A 24,349-nucleotide genomic window follows, 5' to 3' on the forward strand; every position below is an offset into this window, starting at 1 on the left:
TTTTGTGTATGCTCTAACAAATAAAACTTGCCTGAAGATCAGAGAGCAAAGCCAGCCACTAGTTCTTACCTCTACAAAATCCTCAGCCTGAAAGAACTGAGTTCCTGTCTCCTCCCGCCTTATATTCCTTTCTCAGTCCAGCCATATCACTTCCTGTCTCATCCTACCTAGTGCTGGGATTAGAAGCATGTGTGCCTCCCAAGTACTGGGAGCAAAGGCATAAGATCCCAAGCGCTGGGATTAAAGGTATGTGCCACCACTGCCTGGCGTCTATGACTAAATAGTAGCTGGCTTTGCCCTCTGATCTTCAGGCAAGCTTTATTTGTTAGAGCATACACAAAATATCACCATATTTCCTCTTTTTGTCTAAAATAAAAAAGAAAGTTATAACTAATATAAGAAAAATTATACAATAAGTACAACAACTATATACAACATATACAGGCAATAAATACATCAACAATGTCTCTAGTCCATTTGCATTTGACAAATTCAGAGAAAATACTCCATTATCTATTCTATCTTGGTGAGTCCAAAGTCTTGTACGTAATTCACTTTCTATCCTAACTTGCGTTAGCATCTAAAACTATCTTTTGATGTCTCTCAACCTTATACACTCTACACCTCTGTAGTGAGTTTCTTTTCTAAGTCTGGTAAACCAAGGAAAACTATAACTATCTAGTCTTCAACTCCCTCAGAGACCTGAGAAGGAAATAATATTACCTGAGTAAACCGGAAGTGCAAGCAAGTGACTTCCAAAAAATGTGAGAAATGACAGAAACAGCTGGCTGCCTGGACAGTCACCCAAGGTTCCTCTGTAACGTTGGGACATCCATCTTCAGCCTACAGGCTTAGAATATCTGACTGACTTCTCTGTGAAGTATGATATTCTGAAAGGTTGTCCTACCTTGTCTTGGCCAAGTTTGGCAGTCTTTTCTTTGTGTCCTGCTTGTCCCATTGGAAAGCATACTATCAGCAGTCAAGGCAAAGGCACTTTCTTGCCTAGTGGCTAACATTTGCCACAAAGAAAGTAAACTCCATGTGGAGTTTCTTCGATGTCTATCATCTTCTCTGAAGTAGATTGGTGCTGCCAGGATCAGACATGTCTCATTGTCATAAAAAAAAAGAACCTATGTTATTAAAATATCTTAAATGCCATATTTTGTAGATATCTGAAATGTTTGAAGACCACCTAACTACCTAAAATAAATCTCCTTGACCTTGATAGCATATATAACATGACTACAAGTTTGATTGTAATGACTAACTACTCATTTGCATTTCTTTATATCCTAATTAGTTTGTAATAATAACTTTCAAGGACTAGAAATTTACCTTAAATTGTTAAATGAGTTTAATAGGTACAGTATCTTGAACAAGATTAAAAATGTATGTATAGTGTAGTCTAACAAAATTAGTCTCAAATTTGTAGCAGTATACAAAATTTGTATACAATATACAAAAATCCAATCCAATGTAAAATATTTAAAACTAGTAGTTGCTTTTTTAAAAGTAGATTCAATAATATACCTTTTTATCTTATCATATCTATATCCTCTTTTCAGAGTAGATTCAATAATCTACCCTTTTATCCTATCATATCTGTATCCCCCTTTTTTCTTTTCAAACAAGAACCCTGAATCTAATCTCCTTTTTTCAGCCTTTTTCCCTGACCATTACCAATACAACTTATAACCAACCACCCTAAACAATGAAAAATGTCCATAACCCATTGGATGACCAAAAACCACCCACCCACCTCTTGGGATTGTGGGCATTATATTCTTTACTTCCTGCTGTCTGGGGGCAACGGCATCTTTAGGAGATCTTGAAAAGAAAAAATTGAGTTAATTATCAAGCTGTATCATTTGTTGTTCAGTCTCTGCATAATGGGAAAGTGCAGGGCTTGTCTCAAGTTCTGGATAGAGTAGTCTATGAGGCTGCATCATCTCAGCTAGCTACCTCGAGATTGTCCTGAGAAGTTTGCAGTCCAAAACTGATCTTTGGATGGTGTTTATCAGCTTAGTGGTGTTATCATAGTCCATATGAAATTGTGATTGTGGGGCCCCATCATCTTTTTGGAGACTTCAGAGATCACATTAAGTTCTTTAATTGTTCTGGGAAGGAGTTTCCTCCATGATGACAGGAAATGACTCAACCGAATTTGATATGGGAGCCTGCGAGAGGCCCCCCAAGGGTTACTTTGTCTGTCTGTCCCTTGTTGATCTACATTCATTAGTCCAATGCCTGCCTTTGCCATACCTTCTGCATAATCCAGAAGGGAGGGGCATTCTGTTGAGATTATTTTTAGCAAAAATGTTGTTTCTAGGAATGCTCTGCTTACAGTCCCTGTTTAGGTGACCTTCTTTACTGCAGTTTAAACATTTGACATTTTGATTTTTCTTCAAACCTCTGGAAATGACCTCTCTATCCAAGCATCATCATGGTCATGAGATTCAATTGATTGTATCTCAGATCCATTCCTCTAAGGGTGCTATTTTCAAAAGCCAGAGATTGAATTATTATTTGTCTAGCTTCTGAATTTGGTATCATTCTATTTACTGCTGAAGACAATCTTTGTAAAAAATCAGTGAAGGTTTCTTTTGGGCCCCGCATAACTTTAGTAAATAACTCAATTTTCTTTTCTACTTCTTCACTTCTGTCCCAAGCATTCAAAGCTGCTGTAGTGGCATAAAGCCAGGGTGTGGTCATCGTATAAAGATTGCCTTTCTACATTAGCATAATCTCCCTCTCTATACCTTTAGCCCTACTTCTTGTTCAATGGTCTTAACCTCATCTTTCCAACAGGTCCTCCACTGTAATTGAGGACCAGCCTCCAAGACTGTTGTAACCAAGTCTCTTCAGTTTTGAGGGGTAATTCTATTACAAGTTGATCATGAGTTTAACATCTGTTTCACAAAAAGTTGAATGCAGGCCATATGAGACTATCACTCTTACCCAGCCTTGAGGATATCTATCATTTGGCAGTTCCTATAAGGTTACTGGATAAATTAAGATTGGCTGTTTGAAAGCCTTAGGCTAGGGCTGGAGAGATGGCTCAGAGGTTAAGAGCACCAACTGCTTTTCCAGTGGTCCTGAGTTCAATTCCCAGCAACCACATGGTAGGTCACTACCATCTGTAACGAGATCTGGTGCCCTCTTCTGACTTGTAGTCATACATGCTGTATACAAAATATATAAATCTTTGCCGGGTGGTGGTGGTGGTGGTGGCGGTGGCGGCGGCGGCGGCGGCGGCGGCGGCGGCGGCGGCGGCGGCGGCGGCGGCGGCGGCGGCGGCGCACGCCTTTAGTCCCAGCACTCGGGAGGCAGAGCCAGGCGGATCTCTGTGAGTTCAAGGCCAGCCTGGGCTACCAAGTGAGTTCCAGGAAAGGCACAAAGCTACACAGAGAAACCCTGTCTCGGGGGGAAAAAAAAAGCCTTAGGCTGTTCTCTCTAACCTTATAATTACAATGCTGAGATTGGTTCCCCTTTAAATTCCTCTGTCTCTATGAAAATCTCTATGATCTGCTTTAACAAATTTTTCTAAAACTTTTATCTTGGCACTCATATTGACCAACTTTTTTAATGATAAAATAAAAATAATCAAACAATATTTATAATTGACATGTTAATCCCATCTAAATTAGTTATCCTCTCTTTAATTGCTCCATTTTCAAACCATCTAGTGTATTATCAAACAGAGACCTAAAATGTTTCCTATTTTTTTTAATGTGGGGGAAAAAACCTCCCTTTTAACTAATTCCTCCCTTTAAGAATTCCCAGTGTCTCACCAAATTTGCTGACAATGACGATTCAGATGTGAGGCTGACTGCTTCTGTGTAGAACAGTAGAAGCCCAAGTGGGTTTCAATGCAGCTACCTAATGTGGTAGTAGCCAGAGAGAGCCCACCACCCACTGGAAGAGAAGATGCCAAAGATCCAGCCATTTGCATGGGGGAATGTGCAAAAGTGGCTAACTCCTGTGGTTTTAGAGACCAAAGCCTATGGTGTTTGCTGCATATAGGCTGCAACAGACACTTAGCTGGCAGGGTAGAGACTCTATCTAGCTGTGTGGAGCTCTGGCCTGTGCCAGTAGCTGCAAAGCCACAGGAAAGTGGCTTTTTTGTGACTTTGTGCCCCAAAAGTTGGACACCAGGTGTACCACAAATCCTAATTGATTGGATACTGTAATTCTTACTTAATAACTATTTTTGTTTTACTGTATTAAGGTTAAAACCTTCCTTTTTAATTAGACAAAAAAGGGGAAATGCTGTGGCATAATGTTCTTGTAAATGACACTGTAAAGATGTATCACTCAAATTGCTTTAATAAAACACTGATTGGCCAGTAGCTAGGCAGGAAGTATAGGTGGGAGACCAGACTAGGAGAATTCTGGGAAGAGGTAGGATGGGGTCAGGAGTCACCAGCCAGATGCAGAAGAATCAAGATGAGAATGCCACACTGAGAAAAGGTACCAAGCCATGTGGCTAAACATAGATAAGAATTATGGGTTAATTTAAGTGTAAGAGCTAGTTAGTAATAAGCCTGAGCTACCAGCCAAGCATTTATAAATAATGTTAAGCCTCTGAGTCAATTATTTGGGAAGCGGCTGCTGGGTATTTAGGAACAGGCAGTTGGGAGAGAAACTTCAGCCAACAGAACATATATATCCTGTGTCATCTCCTTTCACCTTTCAAATGGGATGAATTTCCTGCTTCAACCTACCTTACCTTGAAATCTTTTCTTAAAAAATTATTTTTATATGTATAAGTGTGTTGTCTGTATACGTACATATATATAGACATATATAACATATATAGAGAGACATATATACATATATATGTATATGTATATGTCTGTGTACCACATGGGTGCTTTGAGTCTACAGAGCAAAAGGTGTCAGAACCCTTGGAACTGGAGTTTATAGATGGTTGTGAGCTACCATGTGGGTACTGAGAACTGAACTCAGGTCTTCTGCAAGAGCAGCAAGTGCTTTTAACTGCTACCATGGAATGCTCTGCAGCCATGTAAAAACCTTAGGCTCTTCAGTGCTTAACTTACACTGGTATGCTTAGACATACATAATCATTATACTCATAACAGGATGCAAAGTTTAAATTAAGATGTGCTAAAGTCAAATATAGTCATAAGAAATACACCAAAATGTCAATAGTTGTGGTTAGTAGATAATAATTAATTGTTTATATATTCTTAAATCTTGTTCTAAATTTTCTGTGAATATTTGCTCCTTTCTTTCTGTGTTGCCACCCTCTTCTTCTATTTCTTTTTCTTTGGTAAGTCCTCACTGGGTAGTCTAGGCTGACCTCAACCTTATGATCTCACTGTCGCAGCCCCTTTAATGCAGGGATTAGAGTCGGTTCCACCAGATGTGTCTTAGGAACTTAGGAAGTAATTTTTCTTGTTTTTCTTTTCTAACTAAAGTTGTAGTATACTTGTGAAACTTTGCTCTTAATTTGCACTCTGAAACCTTTTGGCTTCCAGTCAAGATAGTCCTTTGTGTATATATGTCTGTTGGGGGAGTGGGGTCTTTTTACTTCTTTGTTTGCCAGTTTTGTTCTTGTGTCTGAAGTGGCAAATAGTAAGCATCCTTGTTTACAACCCATTTCTCCTTCTATAGCCATTGGTGAGATCTCTTATACCATTCCTGAATAAATAAGACTAGGCAGGTAGGTCACAATTTGCTGTTTTTAAGAATGTAACTCTCTGGCAAAGTTTCATCTGTATAGGTTTGAATATTTTAGTACTTCGATGTATAACTGGGTCCTCTAATATTTCTTTGAAAGGTAGCAAGTAATTCTATGGTCACATTAAGAGCTATGTAGTTTTGGAATTTTTTTTTCTTTCTGTTTCTAAATTTGAATGATGAAACTCTTGCTAGTACCATACTTAATCAGAAACCAAATTGAATTGTCAGGAGCATAAAGCAAGGTAATACTGTGTACAGAGCAAGTAGTTGCTAGAGGCTGGATCTGGGCTCAGGAGAAAAGTAGGGCAGTATCAGGAAGAGTAAGATGTGAATAGAGGTCTCTGATGAGGAAATATAAAATCAAAGTGACTTGTTATTTATTGTTCGTCTGTAGAGAGTGGGGTTGTTGGGTATTAAAACCAAGATTCAGCTAAATACAATTGCCATTTTAGTACCTTACATTTTTGCCCCTTCTAATGATTAGCACCTTAATTACTTGAGGACATTGTATGTGAGGTTTGCTTCAGGTGTGTGAGTGTGATATTGAAGGTATTGTGTGTGTGTGGTACATGCAATTGAGTATGCACCTTTGTGTGTTCATGCAGAAGTCAGAGGAGGAGGATGAGTGTCTTTCTCAATCACTCTTTGTGTTAGTACCTTGAGACAGCTCTCTGAGCTAGAAGCTTGCCATCTGGGTTAGACTGATCATCTAGTGAACTTCTGGTATCTGTTTCTATATTCTAGCAATGGGGTTGTTACAGATAAGCATGGCCATGTATGGTTTTGTTTATTTTTTTTCTTAAAATTGTTATTGCATTTATCTATTTGTGTGTGTGTGTGTGTGTTTGATTGTGTGCCACAGCACATGAGTAGAAGTCAGAGGATAGCTACTTGCATTTGGGTCCTGGGGATCAATTTAAGTTGCCAAAATTAGTGACAAGCACCTTTGCCACCTGAGCCATCTCCCTGGTCCTGTGCCTGACTTTTTTATGTGTGTCCTGGAGATTTGAACAGAGGTCCTCTTGCATGCACAGCAAGTGCTCTTACCCACTGGGGCATCTACCAAACCCTAGGTTGTTTCAGTGCATGTGCACCAGGAAAGCAGGCGCTGCTGGGGTCTGCTGCTTCATTCCAGCTTCCTAAGTGTGTTTTCTTTGAGAAAATTCAGGCAACTCTTCTGATGCCTCTAATACCTGGGTAAGTTACTGGAACCAAAACCACTTCTGTGCATGTGCTCATACACAGAACTCTATCTCCTATTTATTCTGTAAAGTAGTGTTTTGATCTCATGCCTTGAGTTCTTAATTTCATTTAAAAGTAAAACTTGTGTTTCTGTCTCCAGTCAGCATTTTACTCAGCTATCTTTTGCTCTGACTCATAAGGAAGCTGCCCTTACCTTGAGTTCTCACTCTCTGACGTCCCCAGCACTGGTCTTGGATTTTGTTTTCATCTCTGCCTTCCTGAACCAGTTTTAGCATGTAATTTATCATGTATTTTAATGAATGCTAAGTAATCCATATTATTACTGCCAGCCTTAAAAGCTGCTTTTCAATAGTCTTTATGATGGTGTATGCTCAGTTCTAGTCCCTAATTACAAAGTCTAAGATAGTTTATATTTAGACCTTCAGTTTTCCTTCTGTGCTGCAACTGTGGCCCCTGACAGAGCAAGTAGTTATCCTAACTCACCATCCGAGGCAGTTGGTAGACCCTTCCTCAAGGAAAGTATGTGACTTCCACTGTTCTGATGAGAAAGTTCCACTTAAGCAGATGACCTGGAAACCCTGTTTTACTTCCTATTAATGTAACACCATATTCTATTTGGCAGCATGATTCTGGAACAGAGTGCACACCAGGAGAGTCTAAGAACTTAGGACAGAAAGAAAATGGCAATTACATCATGTATGCAAGAGCAACGTCTGGGGACAAACTGAACAACAACAAGTTTTCACTCTGCAGTATTAGAAACATAAGCCAAGTGCTTGAGAAGAAGAGGAACAACTGCTTTGTTGGTATGTATGGTTCTCAATACTTCAATTATTTACTTTTTTCACACGCCATGGGATTCATGTGGAGGTCAGAAGACAGCTTGCTGGAGTCAGTTCTCTGCTTTCACCATGTGGGTTCTGAGGATTGAATCTAGCTTGTCAAGTGGAAGTGCCTTTCCCTTGATATTTAATCATTCAGAAAACTAGAAAGAATCTTCTCTACAAACATCTCCCCCCTGTGTTTTCCCATTAAGACTTTGCTGTATTTGCTTTATAAAATACTTAGGAATTTGCCCCTTTGAAATTAAATTGCAGGTGGCAGAGTAATTTACTTCTAGACACTTAGGCTTATATCTCATTAGTTAGAGTTCACTGTTGTTGAAGGTCCTTCCCCCTCCCTCTTTCTTTCCTAGGTGAATTGTACACTCTGAGTTTTTTTGTTTTTGTTTTGTTTTGTTTTGTTTTGTTTTGTGTGTGTGTGTGTGTGTGTGTGTGTGTGTGTGTGTGTGTGTGTGTGTGTGTGTGTAAGAGAGAGAGTGTGTAAGACATTTGACTGTACATTGGGCATACTCACCATACACCTCCTCTCCTCCCTTTCCCTGTCTCCTCTTGTTCCTCTTGCTCTCCTAGGTAGTTTTGCTTCTGCTTTCTTGTTATATATGTGTACATGATTTTATGGATTGGTATAAAAGCTAGGAACTGGAAATGAGAAGACAGCACAATCTTGTCTTTGTGACATTGGCTTAATTCACTTAATATGATTATCTCCAGCTGCATCTATTTTCCTGCAAACAACAACAAACTGTACCCCTCATGTCTGAAAACATCTCCATTGTGTATGTGCTGCATGGGTGTGATGGTGCACATCCTTAATCCCAGCAGTTGGGAGGCAGAGACAGGTGGAAGGTTGTGAGTTCAAGGCCAGCCTGATCTATATAAACAGGCTTCAGGCCAACCAGAGCTACCCAGCAAGATCCTGTCTCTAATTAACCAACAGCAACAAAAAACAAAAACAAACAAACCAAAACCCAAAGTGTCTATATGTGAAGTTTCTTCATCTGTTCCCCTTGTTGGACACCCAGATTGGACACACAGTTTGGCTGTTATGGATAGTGCTGCAGTCAACAGGGATGTGTAAAGTGCATGTCTTAAGTGCACCATTTGCTGAATTTGGCAAATGGCAGTTAGCTATGTAAACCAAACAGCTGTGAAGATCAGAACATTTCTGCCAGTCCAAAAAGTTCTTTATTCCACTTTGCAGTCAGTCTCCCAGAAGCAGCTGCTGATTGTTTAACCAGAGATTGATTAGCCTGTTTTAAGATTTCATACAAATGAAATTCATAGCTTTTTCCTTTTATGGAATTTTACTTTTAACTCCACATAATATTTCAAGGTTCATCACAATGTTTTGTTCCTGTTGCTAAATAACAGTATGTTATAGGACTGAATCTAGTTTACTCATTGTTTCTGTCAGTGGGCACAGAGGACTCATACAGTGTATGTTCTTTTGTGTCCAGCTTGTTTTTCTTATCATAAACTTTTCAAGGTTCACCCCTATAATAACATGTACCACAATTCCACTCCTTTTAAAGGGTAAACAATATTTCACTGTGTAAGCATACCAGATTTTGGTCTTACATTCAGCTGTATCTCTTGTGATAATTATCAGATTCCAAATAGTCTACCTAGTCTTCAAGTTGTTTTGTGTATCCTCCTTTTCCACAAGATTATAAAATACTTGAATGCAAATATTGAGTCATGGTCACTTTTGTACGTAAAGGACATTCAAAGAAAGGTTGAGGAATTGAGGGAGACTTCTGGATAAGTCTGTCCTTTTTTCAATACAGTTTTTATTGGCATAATTATAGATTCACATACAGTTACATAAGTAGTCGATGCTCAGTACCTTCATCTCGTGTCTCCACTGGTAATACCCTGCAGGTTGATAGTATCTTCAGTGTGATGTTGTCATCAGTGCACATTCCGCACTCCTTACTCCTATCTTCTCCATGTTTGTTTCTTTTTATATAATTTTATTACATGTGTAGTTTTATATCCCACCACCGGAGACAAGATCCAGAACAGTCCATTAGGACAAGGAGTGTTTCTACTCATAACCACACCTATCGGCTCATAACCATACCTAGCTGTCTCTTGCTATTCCCTACCCACCCCATTAATCTCTTTTCCATTTCTAAAATACTGTCCTTTTGATAATATATAGATGGAATTGTACAGAGTATAACTTTTAGAGAATGCCTTTGTTCACTTAGAAGAAGTGACTGCTAAGATTTACTTTAATGAGTTAAGAATAACTTGATAAATGTAAAGCCTATCTTCCTGGAGTGGTTTTCACTCATCTGCGCTGTAAGTGAGATTCTTATGCTGGGTGTGGATTCACTTCTATTTATTTAGTTCCCATTTTAAATTCTGAGTTGATGCATTAGAAAGAGAAGAGCCTAAGATTTAAGATCCAAGAACCTCTGGGCTTCATCTGTTTGATCATATTGGGGTATTTGGCTTCTAGCAAGTCACAAGCCCATTAGAAGTTAGTTTTGCTTACTAGAAAATGAAGGCATTTGATTCTTGTTCTTCCCAGCAAATGATAATGTCCTGAGGTGATTTTGTGATCTCACAAAGAGTAGCATTCCTAGTCTGATTTTCCCCCCATCATTTGTTTTGATGGTGCTGGGGATTGAACCCACTATTCTAATTCTAAACTTCAGTGAGAACTTTAGAAGTTAAAGAAAGATATTGAAATTATCCACCAATATTTTAGACCAGACTTTTTAACTCTAATTGTCTAAGATCTGTCCTTGTACTGTTAAACTACTTGGGACTACAGAGAGCACATTAATGATTAATACATATTTCTTTTCTTAAGGAGCCTGGTCTAGCAAGAAAAAGAATAATATACATTTAAAAGTTCTTATTGACAATATTATGATCACTTTTTAAAAGTGAGTTATTCTATAGGATAAAATCATCCAGCTTCCTTAACAAATAAATGATGTAAAAATAAAAAAAGACAGGACGAACCTATTCTATAGTAAAATAAGAGATACGTCATCTAAAGCAACTATGGGGGAAGGGGTGGAGTTAGGAGAGCCTTGTTTGGAACTTGATTTATTGGCAAACTGTAAAGAAATAGCTCAGGAAATTTGAACATTGATTGGCGATTACATGCTTAGTTATTAAGCATCTTGCTGATTTTATTAGCTGTGATAATGATATATATATAGTTAGGTCTATAAAACATTTATTATTTAGACATGCAGCCTGAAGCATTTACAGAATAACATTAGGTGTGGTGATTTCAAAATGCTACAGAATAAAAATGGTTGGGAATAAGACAAAAGAAGCACACATGGGAGGTCATTGTGCTTATTTTCTTACTACTTTTATGTATGTTTGAAGTTTTCTGTAACAGACAGGTTTTCCTCTTTCGTCTGGTTGAGAAACACTAACTTTATTTGCACATGCATGGCATACATATGTAGTCAGCAAAGCTCAACTGTGATGTGGCCTAAATAGCAAGTTACTAGTTCTGTAAAGAACATAAGAAGGACCCATGAAGTCAGTCCTTTCACTGTGCAGAAACAGAGGCCCCCATAAGGAGTGATATGCTGAGGATGCATTGTTGGTTAGTAGCACTGCCCTTACTAAAAAAAAAAAAACAAAAAAACCAGGTCTCCTGATTTCCAGATTCTGTTTTTTGCCTTACTTACTCATTGCCTTACTTACCCTTTTCTTTTTGGTAAAGCTCTAAAAAGTTTGTGAATTTTATTTTATTTTTTTATGTTTATGGTGTTTTGCCTGCATGTATGTCTGCTCTGCATTATATGTGAGCCTGATTCCCTTGGAGGCCAGAAGATGATGTCAGATTCCTTGGATCTTAAGTTATAGACAGTTGTGAGCGACATTGGGTCCTGGGAACTGAAATCAGGTCCTCAGGAAGGGCAGCAAGTGCTCTTAAATAAATCACCAAGCCGTTTCTCCAGCCCTGAGTTGGTGAATTTTGAAGAAAATCAATGTGTGTATACAGTGCTCATCTTGTCCTGTTAACTTTCTTCAGAATCTGGCCAGCCTATATGTGGAAATGGGATGGTAGAGCAAGGTGAAGAATGTGACTGTGGCTACAGTGACCAGTGTAAAGACGAGTGCTGCTTCGATGCAAACCAGCCAGAGGGCAAGAAATGCAAGCTGAAGCCTGGGAAGCAGTGCAGGTACCTGCCTCGCCAACCCCAGTGATGCAGCATGCCTGCAGGTCACCCACAGCGGTTAGGACAGACTTATTGCAGGTCACCCACAGCGGTTAGGACAGACTTAGTGCTGATGTCACTGCAGGGTCACCCACAGCAGTTAGGACAGACTTAGTACTGATGTCACTGCAGGGTCACCCACAGCAGTTAGGACAAACTTAGTGCTGATGTCACTGCAGGGTCACCCACAGCAGTTAGGACAGACTTAGTGCTGATGTCACTGCAGGGTCACCTACAGCAGTTAGGATAGACTTAGTGCTGATGTCACTGCAGGGTCACCCACAGCAGTTAGGACAGACTTAGTGCTGATGTCACTGCAGGGTCACCCACAACAGTTAGGACAGACTTAGTGCTGATGTCAAGAGGTCCCTATGGCTGTAGAAATTTGCCCTGCTTTGTTCTATTGTTATTATTTTTCTGGAATGACAGTATCCTGTTGTTGACAATTAGAACAATTCATAATCCAGTGATTTGGGTATTGAAAAAAAGAATGTGAAAATGCTGCTCCTTAAAATACATACATATCATTTAGTTCCTAACTTGGAAAATGTGGCTATCTTCTGTCCAAATAGAAACTTTAACTTTAAAATATTTAGGTAAAGTGGGGCATGTAGGCTTCTGTCACTTGGTGTCATGTAGTTATTTCACTTGTCAAATGCAGTCGTGATTACAGGCAATAGACTATAGTTTACATAAGCTTTTTGGTGGTTAGTCTATGTGTCCTACTTCAATTTTAGTATAGAAATGTGTAAATTGACTAATACATTATGTAGCTATGGAAAAAAACAGTGAAAAGTTTCCTAGTCCTGAATTCACTTCACAAAAGGCTGAGTAAGAACGCTGACTAGTGTTTTTGACTGTGGAAACCAGATATTTAATCATCTCTTACACTTGCTAGAATGTTCAAATAGAGTAGTTTGTTGCTAGTAATATTTGAAGTTGTGTTCCAGTAATGTACATAGCATTTAAGATGATGTGAAAATCAGGCCCATATCCAAGTGATTTACTTTATCTGATCATTCAACACTTCTCCTAGTCCAAGTCAAGGACCCTGCTGTACAGCACAGTGTGCATTCAAGTCAAAGTCCGAGAAGTGTCGGGATGATTCTGACTGTGCAAAGGAAGGGATATGCAATGGCTTCACAGCCCTCTGCCCAGCGTCTGATCCCAAGCCCAACTTCACAGACTGTAACAGGCATACACAAGTGTGCATTAATGGGGTAAGCATTTGCTTTAAGATGTTTAAATTTAAATTTTATAGAGCATCCTTTTTTCAGAATAATAGTTGACACTGATAGCTCTATAAGGTAACTACTCTGGGGCTCCCATTCAGTAATACCGCTCTGTTTCCCACAAAGCCACAAGTGTATAACATGACACAATTGCCTGGTGGCACACAGTTAGCTCCCAACTCACCTTTCATCTTTGCACCTGTATGTCTTTGGTATTCACAAGAGTACAACTAGGCATGTGGTCTTATCTGCACTGCTTTTAAGTTGTATAAATTAATATTTCAGGAACCTGAATAAAAGAACGCATCTGGTCATTTTCTCTGAGTGTGAAATCTTTTGAGCTTCATGGCTAAATGTCACTTTGTTCTGTATGAAGAAAACTTATTTTTTTCTCTGCTTATGGAGGAGCTATGATAACTAACACAAATTTGGAACTACTTTCTCTGCTTTTGTTTAGTTTTTTTTTCTTCTTCTTTAATTGCTTTAAAGGTTGTACAACTTACTTTGATTAAGTTTCAAATATATTTATGTGATATTGTTGGTTCTGATATTTATCTGTGTTTGGGATGTGACCCAAGACCTTGCATGTACTAGGCATTTGCTTGCCATGGAGGCACATCTCCAGCCTGTTGTTTATTACATTAAATATACCCACTTTATTATTTGACATCAGAAGCTTATACCTGCCTGTTACCATGGACTGCACAGATATTAAATAAAATTTGTCTTTCCCCCAGCAATGTGCAGGTTCTATCTGTGAGAAGTATGACTTGGAAGAGTGTACCTGTGCCAGCTCTGATGGCAAAGATGATAAAGAGTTATGCCATGTTTGTTGCATGAAGAAAAGTAAGTCTTTTCAATACCTCAGCTTAAAGTCTACTTCCAAAGTCCATTATTTGCCATTAATTTTTTTCAACTTTGGGAATGAGGTTTAGTAGGAGAAAGGACCTCAAGACCATGATTGAGCCTTTAGGTGGGAGAGCATGAGAAAGGAACAGCAGTATCAGAAACAGCTTAGCAGAGCCTTAAAAGGAAAGAGGCTTCCTTTAAAACCTGCACAGGAGCCTTTTATAGCTTAAAGTAAGAGAGAGATTGGGGGTGGGGGGGTGGGGGGAGCCGCCATGCGAGTGGTGGCAGGGGTGGCATGGGGGTGCAGAGAAGATGCCTGTCTTTAAGTTTCCCTTGTTAAACTGACACACAATTTGGACAGATACTTTCCAGCTAAGTTGGCTCTCTTGAGAAAAATTTAAATGTAGCATTGATTTATGGTCCTTACGTTGTTAAATGATGCATTAGACCAAATCTTGCCAGCTTTAGGTAATAATGTATGTAAACATAGCTCAATGGTTTTAAAGCCATTATAGGCATTAAGTCAAGATTTAATGTTTGTTTATATTTTTAACATTTAAGATAAATGATTAATGATGTTACTGTGACAAACGAGTGTAGGTGTGTGTAGTGTGGGAATGAATTTAGGTAGTTCCGTCTTTCTTTTTGCTTTCTAAGACTGTCCCGCCAGGAATTCTGACCTGTGTTTGGCACTTCTTTTTCCAGTGGCCCCTTCAACTTGTGCCAGTACAGGGTCTTTGCAGTGGAGCAAGCAATTCAGTGGTCGGACTATCACTCTGCAGCCGGGCTCTCCATGTAATGACTTCAGAGGCTACTGTGATGTTTTCATGCGGTGCAGATTAGTAGATGCTGATGGTCCTCTAGCTAGGCTGAAAAAAGCAATTTTTAGTCCGCAACTCTACGAAAACATTGCTGAGTGGATCGTAGTAAGTATAGTCTTCATTCATAAAAATCTTAAAATGTTTCATCTAGCTTTTACTTGGGCAGTGGTCACCAATGTTGGAGGAAGAACACTTGCCTTTTTGTACTAGAAGTACTGTATGTATATGTTTTTAATGTTTAAATATTCCTGGTTCTTAGTTCCTTCTGAAGTGATTGGGATATCTCCCTGAGTGCCATTCAAAGCTCTGTTATAGGCAGTAGGAGTCACTCTGCTTCCCTCTGCTGCTTACATTGTCTTTTGCAGGTGACTTCTTCTGGTAGTACATATATTAGTATTCTCACTGGGCTTTTTGGGAAAGTGCTGCTTGGTTTATGTATTTTTCTCTTGTTTTAGTATAACAGATACACCCATATACATATATTTATTTATGCACTTTATGTATATGGGTGTTTTGTCTGCATGTACATTCGCATATCAGAAGAAGGCATTGGATTCCAAGGGACTACAGTTACAGATGGTTGTGAGCCACTGTGTGGATGCTAGGAATTGAACTCAGGACCTCTGGAAGATCAGCCAGTGCTCTTAACTGCTGGGCCATCCCTCCAGCACCAACTGTGATTTTCTTAAAGGACTGCTGAGATTAACCTAAATGTTCATGCTTTCCAAGCAATTTGTGTAGGAGACTTACTTGCAAGTGGTATGTTTAAGAATGTGCTGTACCTAAAATGGGATAGTTTGCTTTGCAAATTGACTTAGAACTCAGACTCTCCCTTTTCCAAGTTACTGCTTTTTAAATTTTTTTTTTTTTAAAGTAGATTTACTGAAAGGCCCCTTTCTGTGAATTAGCAATGAGAATCCTTATCTTATGTTCTGGAATAGATTAATCAGACACTTCTGAATTTATACAGGTTTGCTGCACATGAGTGAGGGTAACAGGTGTCATTTTTTGTAAAATGTCAGCATTGATATAGCATCCTCAGTTAGCACAACCCACAATGCCTGGAGAGTAGGCTTTGGATACTTTAAGTGAGCATTGGCCAGGTCAAGCAATAAGACAGTAAATGCTGAGTTTGTTTTACATTGTTTGTCTCATTTGATTTTGTGCAGCATTTCCTTGTATAACAAGGTTTGTTTTGTAGCAATGATAGTTTGTGTCTTGGCATCTTACCAGTCAGGACAATATTTTTCTGTTTGGTAATGTATGCTGTTAGAGTGTTCTGCTGTAAGAGACCTTACAAGAAGTGAAGGGCTACCTTAACTATGTCTTTTCCAGTGCTACCTAGTTTCTTTTTGTTTCCTTGATGTACTTTATGACCCCTTTTCACTCATGCAGTTCTGTAGAGTAGGAAGAACCTTAACACTTCAATATTTTATGGCTACTGTTGCCATGGAAATATTTTTTGTGGAGAGTTGTTTTGACAGCCATGTTTAGGTTTTTCCAGAATATGCTCCATATCTTTGTTGGGTTTGTTTAGCTAGGAGGCATTGGTAAACACTCCATAGCTTTAGCAGGCATCATGTAGTTCTTGAGAAGACTGAGAGCACTCACCATTAAATATGTTGAGATCCTGGGCCATTATTGCCTGTTTTTTTTTTTTTTTTTTTTTTTTGAGACAGGGTTTCTCTGTGTAGCTTTGCGCCTTTCCTGGAGCTCACTTGGTAGCCCAGGCTGGCCTCGAACTCACAAAGATCCGCCTGCCTCTGCCTCCCGAGTGCTGGAATTAAAGGCGTGCGCCACCAACGCCTGGCTATTACCTGTTCTTTAAGTGGGAGTTAAGGGTTAAGAACATTAGTAATTCTTTTCCAGTCTCTCGTATAGTTGATGAGGTCTTGTTTCTCTTTTCATCTTTTGGCTAGGTTTGATATTGCAGAGAACCATTTTTTACCTTTTTTTCAGATTTATCATTATGTGCCTCTTTCCTTTCATTCCCTGCAATGTTGTGACTTTTTATTTAAGTTTACCAAAAGTTTGTGTTTCAGTTATTCTTTTGATAAGAATTAACATTCCTTTTACTCCTTCTTACTATGGTGTCTAGGTCTTTAATCCCTGGGCTCAAGGGTTCCCTCTACCCTTAGCCTCTGAGTAGCTGGGCTCCAAGTACACCCCCCTCAATTTTGAGTCAAGTCTTACATCATAGCCCTAAGCTGGTACTTGCTATGTAACCCAAGCTGAGCTCCAACTAACAGCAATCCTACCGCAACCTCCAAAATGCACTTTCTCATTGTTTAATCAGTTTCTACCCTCATATTTTGCTCTAATTTTATGAATACCAGATACACGTATAAATACTAAGTATCTGGTGTTCTTTTTGAGTGGGAGATTTAGAGCAGTGGTTCCCAAGGGAATCACAGACTACAGTTGCTCTCGGCTTGATTGTCCAGTGCCTCTGAGAAAACTGGAGGCTGGTGAGATTGGGAGAAGTCCTGGAATGCATACATCTTTTTAGCTTTGTTTTCGAAGCAACCATAGGAACATTTACTCATGAAAGGGTTACAAACCTAGGATGTCTTTAGACGTTCCTTGGTGAACATTGTCCAAGAGCACCGCAGGGTTTGGACCAAGTAAGTCAGCTCTTGAAATTGGCCTGATGTATCTGCACACCTGTGGAGGCTACAAGAGTGCGTTGGATCCCTTGGAACTGGAGTTGCAGACAGTTGTGAACTGCCATGGGAGATCTGAGAGTTGAACCTGGGTCCTCTGGACAAACAACCAACCATCCTCTTTCCCTTTCCTATTCCATTTTCTTTAATATTTTTGGGGTGGAAAGTGGGGAAAGGATTGAGTCAAGATCTCATTTGACCCAGGCCAGCCTCAGTTAGTATTAGCTGAGGCTAACCCTGAATGAACTCCAGATCCTCCTGCCTTCATTTCCCAGTTGCTAGGATCATAGACATATGCCAGCATGTCTGGCCTCCCTCTCGTTTCATTACTTTTTATTTTCATATCTTACATGTTTGAGTGTTCTGCCTGCTTGTGTACTTGTGTACCATGTGTGTTCCTGGTACCTGCAGGAGCCAGAAGACAGTGTCATATCCCCTGGCACTGGAGTTACAATGATTGTGAACTGCCATGTTAGTGCTGCGAATTAAACCTAGATCCTTGAAGAGCAGCCAGTGCTCTTAACCACTGAGCTATCTCTTTATCACCTTTACATTAAAAAAAAAAAAAGTACGTGTGTAAGTGGAGGTCAGAGGAAAACTTTCTGGAATCCATTCTTTCCTTCCATCATGTAGGTTCTTTTCTTTGAACAGTTTGTTCCTAAAGTCATTGGGTGAGTCTAAGCAAGGTAGAAATCCACATCAGGTATGAAGAGCTGCAGTACCACAGAGATGGCTGGCTAATAGAGCCTTACCTGGTTAGGAGGGTATGGGAAGAGCATGGTGTGGGATGACATAGCCCAAATATTGTGAGTGTCCTCTGCCCTGCGTGGAAGGTGAGTGCCATGTTAGTGTTCAAGTGGAGTGAGTGGGGTCTAGAGAGTAGTAGAAAGACAAAGTACAGTGAGAGGCCTCTGTCCTGTATAGAGGCAAGTGTCATGCCAGTGTGCATGTAGGGTGGGGAGGGGTCTTCCTAGGAGGAGAACTAGGGTTCTACAGAGACATGGGTGGTCCAGGTCTCAGATATTGAAAGAACAAGATAAACCTGGAAATTTTTGTTGCCTGAGAAAGTAAGTGCTTAAAGAATGAGATGGGGAAGGTGTCAAAAACTCCATGGTAATAATAGTATTAGGTTATAATCCATTGTATAGGATAGGAAACCCCAACAGAACAAGTAAGTAAATGATAGTTGGTAAAGAATAGAATATTTACATAGTTCCAAGTTATATCTCTACAAAATAGTCATTGATTTCACAAGGGAAAAAAAATATTGGATACTATCTGGTGGATAGTATCTCAATCAAGTAATCAAGGTTAATTAGCATCATAGTAATGAAATCAGAGTCATGTCCAGCCTGACAGGATGTGAGAAAAGAGTACAACATCCCTTCTGTGACACTCCTAACAGATGCATGACCTGAATCTGATCATAAGAAACACTAGAAAATTCAAAATTGATCGTTACCATCCCGTACTTAACAACTGCCCTGAAAATTTCAAGTGTCTATTTATTTTGTAAGTGTGGGTATTTTGCCTGCATGTATTTGTGTGCATCACATGCATATCTTTTCCTTGTGGAGGCTGGAAGAGAGCATAGGATCCTCTGTTGCTGGAATTACAGATCATTGTGAACTGCCATGTTGGTGCTGGCAGTCAAACCTTTGTAAGTGCAGCAAGTTCTCTTATCCATGGAGCCATCTCTCCAGTCCCAAAAGTGTCAAAGTCTTAAAGGTCAGAAGGGACCTGTGGGACCCTTCCAGCTTGAAGGACAGCAGAGGAGAACAGAAAGCAAAGCTTGCATGGGTCTGTGATGACCATGGCCTGACTATCTAGGAAAATACTCTTGTATTGTAGGAGTGTGTGTGTGTCTGTGTCTGTCTGTCTATCTATTCATCTGTCTGTCGGTGGTCTGCTTTGGGAATTGCATGTGTACATGTATGTGTGAGGCAGAGTTTGATGTTGGATGTTGCTTCCCACCTTTTTTTGTTGTTGACATAGGATCTCTCACTTGTAGCTTCCTGATTGGCTAAACTGGCTGGTCAGCAAGCCTCAGAGATCCACTTGTCTCTGTTCCCCAGTGCTGGGATTATTCACACCTGGCTTTTTACATGAGTTCTGAGGATCTGAACTTGGGTCCTCATCTTGGTGGCAAGGCAAGCCGATCGAGTGCCAGTTGAGCTCCTTGTTTATGGGACTTTCATGTTAATGTGCTCGGGAATAATGTGGTGCATGCACCTGGCGCTGGGTCAGATTTTTGAAAGGTGCACAGTGCTTGCAACTTTTCATTAAGTTAGAGAGTCTTTTAAAGTGAAACAAAAGTTGCTTTAATGTGAGAGAGCTTATGCATGCATAAAAAGTAGCTGGGGGTGTTTTGGCATAGCATGTATTTTTATTTTAGGATCTGAGTAAATAGTACAGAGGTAATAAGTTGTGTAAAGCCTCAGATGATAGAGGCATTTTGAATGTTTGTTTTGCCAGAAATAATTAGTAGTAATTGCATAAGTGTTATAATAATTTGTATTAAAGCCAATGTGGATATTCAGAATTTGGAAGCTGTAAACACTACATATGATTGTTGTTAGTATCTGCTGTCTTAAAATAGTTTAATTCTGTTCCTGTCTAGGCTCACTGGTGGGCAGTACTGCTTATGGGAATTGCCCTGATCATGTTAATGGCTGGATTTATCAAGATTTGCAGTGTTCACACTCCAAGTAGTAATCCAAAGTTGCCTCCTCCTAAACCACTTCCAGGTAAGGTGCTGAGCAATGGGTGCTGCTGTGAGCAGAGGCGGAGCTTCCAGGCAGGGAGGATGCAGCACCCACAGGCTTTAGTAACTGAGTTTATGGAGCTTTGTTCTGGACAAATTGCCTGATAAATGATTCACTGGCTGTCAGTCCAGTCTAGTTACTGACTACCGGGATAATGCTGATCTGTCCTGAGTGTCAAGAAACCTTTAGAATAACATTTTGATTTTTGGTTGGACTCCCCACCCCTTGTTTTGTCTCAGTCCGTTACCATACCTTGTTTGTGTTATGGTAGTTAAGGTGCTTTTAAATTATTGGTTTTTCCATCTGAGTAGTAAATGGCTCTGATAACTATTTGTAATGTCTGTGTTCTTGAAATAGTTTATGGCTCGTGGCATCAAGCCATAAACTATTTCTTCCTGAATGAGGCTTACTGAGAAGTACAAATCTGTCTGTAGGGCAGTCTTGGTGTAGCAGCTTCAGATGTTAAGAACCTATCACATAGTCTCCACCTTTACCCTCAGGAGGATACCACTGCTAGGATAAATCAAGTCTGGGCATTTGAAGAAGACAAGAGAGGAAGCAATTTCTCTGTGTTACATATTAGTCATTCTTAATAGTCCCTCCCTTCCCCTCTCCAAAGTATAATGTGACTAGTCATTACAGATGTGAGGAAGACATTGCCTAAGACAGTATCAAGGATCCAGGGTTAGATGCTGGCATCTCCTTCTTAGGAGAGCCTTGTCAGGTCAACTATAATGCCCTACACAAAGTAGTTAGCTCTGCTTTGTGTTTTCCTTTTGTTCCTGTGTCGGGACAGGAGAGCCCAGAAGTCATGGCGGGGTGAGAGGACCTTTGATTTGATAAACTTGTTTTCTTAGTTTCCAGAGTCAGAACTCAGGCACTTGTGTCAGTTTTAAACTGTTTACAAGAGCTACAGGATACTTTTTAGGCACAGTTACCATGACTTTCTCCTTCAGTGGAACAGATATTTGACTTGTGTGTTGACACCTCTGAAAACTCATTTGTTAAGCCTTCATAAAAAGTGCTAAGCACTTACTACAGGAACAGTCTTAAAGTTTTCATAACAGACTGGATGAGTTAGTTGCCATCCTGCTGTGCAGACAGGTCTCAAGTGTCTGTCTCAGACCTATATTAATTTAGACGAATCAGTCAAATTCTTAAGGCTGTCAAGTACTTGAAATGTGACTCGTCTCCACTGAGATATGCTGTTAAACATTAAATATGAATCAGACTTAAAGACAACATAAAATGGTGAAATATTTTAGTAATTTTTTATATTGAATACATGTTAAAGTTGAATTGGTCTAAGTGAAATAAGTATTAAAATTATTATTATTATTATTTATTATTATTATTATTATTATTTTTATTATGGCCACCAGAAAATTGAAAACTATGTTACAGGGCACATACTTCTGCTGATCAGTCACAAAAAATCAGTTTTCTTGGTGAGGGAACACTTCTCTTTTGAAGATTAGGAGGTGATGTACAATAAGCTGTTTTGCTTTTCATTACAGGCACTTTAAAGAGGAGGAGACCGCCGCAGCCCATTCAGCAGCCCCCGCGTCAGAGGCCCCGGGAGAGTTATCAAATGGGACACATGCGACGCTAACTGCAGCTTTTGCCTTGGTTCTTCCTAGTGCCTACAGTGGGAAAACTTCACTCCAAAGAGAAACCTGTTAAGTCATCATCTCCAGACGAAACCCTCACAGTTCATAGTTGAAGAAAAAATGGCAAGAGATCATGTCCTCATACCAGGTGGAATTACTTAAAATATAAAGCCTGAAAATTCCAATTTAGGGGGGTGGGGTAGATGGAAAAGGAACCCAATTTTCTTATGGACAGATATTTTTAACCTAATGGCACAAAGTCTTAGAATATTATTATGTGCCCCTTGTTTTCTTCGTTGCTGCATTTTCTTCACTTGCAGACAGACTTGGCTCTCGATGAACTTTTATCACAAATTGAAATATATTTTTTTCAACTGCCAATCAAGGCTGGGAGGCTCGACCACCTCAACATTGGATACATCACTTGCCAATGTACATACCTTGTTATATGCAGACATGTATTTCTTACGTACACTGTACTTCTCTGTGCAATTGTAAACAGAAATTGCAATATGGATGTTTCTTTGTATTATAAATTTTTCCCGCTCTTAATGAAAAATTACTGTTTAATTGACATACTCAGGATAACAGAGAATGGTGGTGTTCAGTGGTCCAGGATTCTGTAATGCTTCACACAGGCAGTTTTGAAATGAGAATCCTTTTCCTTTTCTTACGATGGAGTTGGTTTTTACATACATCTTTTTCCTTGTCACATGGCTGCTGTGAGCAAGAGAGGCTGTGCTGAAGAGAGCAGCTGATCGGAGTGCAAACTGGACAGCAACAGCCTTTGGCTTCAGAGTCAGTTCTTCATGTAAATGTCTGGTTTCTGCTTAGAATTTTACACTTCCTAATTCAATTCCCTTTTTAAACTGCTAGGTGAAATTTGTTCATGCCTTGGTAGGAATTATGTCAGAAATGATTATTTTCATTTGTAGCCTGCTTATTCCTTTGTGTATTCCATATACTTAAAGTCTGCTAATTCTGTTTTTATCTGATATGGAAAAGAAAATCAATGTCTTCATTGAAATATTTGGACAGGTCTTCGGCACACCATCATTGATCATTGGTAACCACTAGAGATGAGTAATTTGCTCGGCAGGTAGTTGAAGTTGTAGATAGGCCTTCTGACATTGTTTTTCCAACCCTTAAGCCATTTTAACAACAATGAAGGTAGACAGCACAGTGTCCCATTACAAACTTTTTTTTTAAACAGATATAAATAATTGGCATTTTAAAGAAAGAGAAAGCAAAAGCATTTAATGTATTAACAGGCTTATCGCTATGCAGAAAATGGAGGGGGCATTAAAAAAATGTAAGCTTGTGACATATTCATTGCTTCTGTTTTCCAGCTACATCACGTAAATTAGAAGTCAACGGCAGTGACTTTCCTGGCTTTACATAGGAGGCAAATGTAGGGAAGGTTGACAAGATTACTGTGTTTGGCTTTCTTTTTCTTTTCTTCTTCTTCTTTTTTTTTTTTCCTTAAGAGTCTAAGGTTTACACAATCACTCATAATGTGACGCGAGCCAGCAAGGCCAAAAACGCTAGAGAAACAATGGGATCTCTCCTTGTAAACTTGTACAGTACGTGGTGACTTTTTTCAAAACAGCTTTTTGTACATGATTTAGAGACAAATTTTGTACATGAAACCCCAGATAGACTATAAATAATTCTAACCCAACAAGTAGGTAGCTGTGTATGACACTGCTTTAAATCATTCAAATGCCTTTGTTTTTGGACTGTGCAAAGGTTGGAAGTGGGTTTGCATTTCTAAAATGGTGACTTTTATTCTGCAAGAGTTCTTAGTAACTTCTTGGGTGTGGTAGACTTTGGAACATGTACATTTTTTGCTTGTAATGTTATCCTGTGGTAGGGTTTTGGCAGTTACACACTGCCCTGTTTTATTTTGAGTCTAAGTTAAATGTTTTCTGAAGAGATACATGCACTGAACTGTTTCCACTGCAAATCAAGATGTGGTAAAAATGAAAGGATCAGGACCAGTGAGATCTAATACTACTGTCAGTTTAATGTCCACTGTGTTTTATACAGTATCTTTTTTTTGTTCACTTTGGAAATTTTTACTAAAACCTGCAAAAAATAAAGTATTGTGCAAAGATGTAAGGTTTTTTGAAACTTGAAATGCATTAATAAATAGACTTGATGAAATCAACTTGACGGGTCTGTGCTCTTTGAACTTTGAGAACCATCAGAGGCAGCTGCTCTACTAAATGAAAGGCTACTCAGCAGAACTGTGTCTCTGCATGCAAGTGCAGGCATCCTTGCTCACTGTGTGGAGCCACAATGAACAGCCCAATTGGGTATCATTGTCTTACACACAATTAAAAATCACTCAGCAGTGCTGCTTTTCACTGTTCATAGTCAATGTCCAGGACTTGTCTTAATAAAGAGCTGAGCCTAACTGGAAACTTGCAGTCTTCTTTCTATTTCCAAAGTTC

At 39.4% G+C, this 24,349-nt stretch overlaps 1 protein-coding gene across 1 annotated transcript in view; it reads left to right on the forward strand.

Moving 5' to 3' along the window:
• Positions 1-24,063, forward strand: part of Adam10 (ADAM metallopeptidase domain 10) — a 109,316-nt gene extending 85,253 nt beyond the window's left edge. The window contains exons 10-16 of the mRNA XM_076576601.1: positions 7,532-7,715; positions 11,767-11,917; positions 12,990-13,173; positions 13,923-14,031; positions 14,740-14,960; positions 20,139-20,265; positions 21,801-24,063. Coding sequence (XP_076432716.1) covers positions 7,532-7,715; positions 11,767-11,917; positions 12,990-13,173; positions 13,923-14,031; positions 14,740-14,960; positions 20,139-20,265; positions 21,801-21,895 — 1,071 coding nt within the window. The 3' untranslated portion in view covers positions 21,896-24,063. The remainder of the gene's footprint in view (positions 1-7,531; positions 7,716-11,766; positions 11,918-12,989; positions 13,174-13,922; positions 14,032-14,739; positions 14,961-20,138; positions 20,266-21,800) is intronic.
• The last annotated feature ends 286 nt before the right edge of the window (positions 24,064-24,349 follow it).

Source organism: Peromyscus maniculatus, chromosome 7 (assembly GCF_049852395.1).
Source record: "Peromyscus maniculatus bairdii isolate BWxNUB_F1_BW_parent chromosome 7, HU_Pman_BW_mat_3.1, whole genome shotgun sequence".
NCBI classification, from domain to species: Eukaryota; Metazoa; Chordata; class Mammalia; order Rodentia; family Cricetidae; genus Peromyscus; species Peromyscus maniculatus.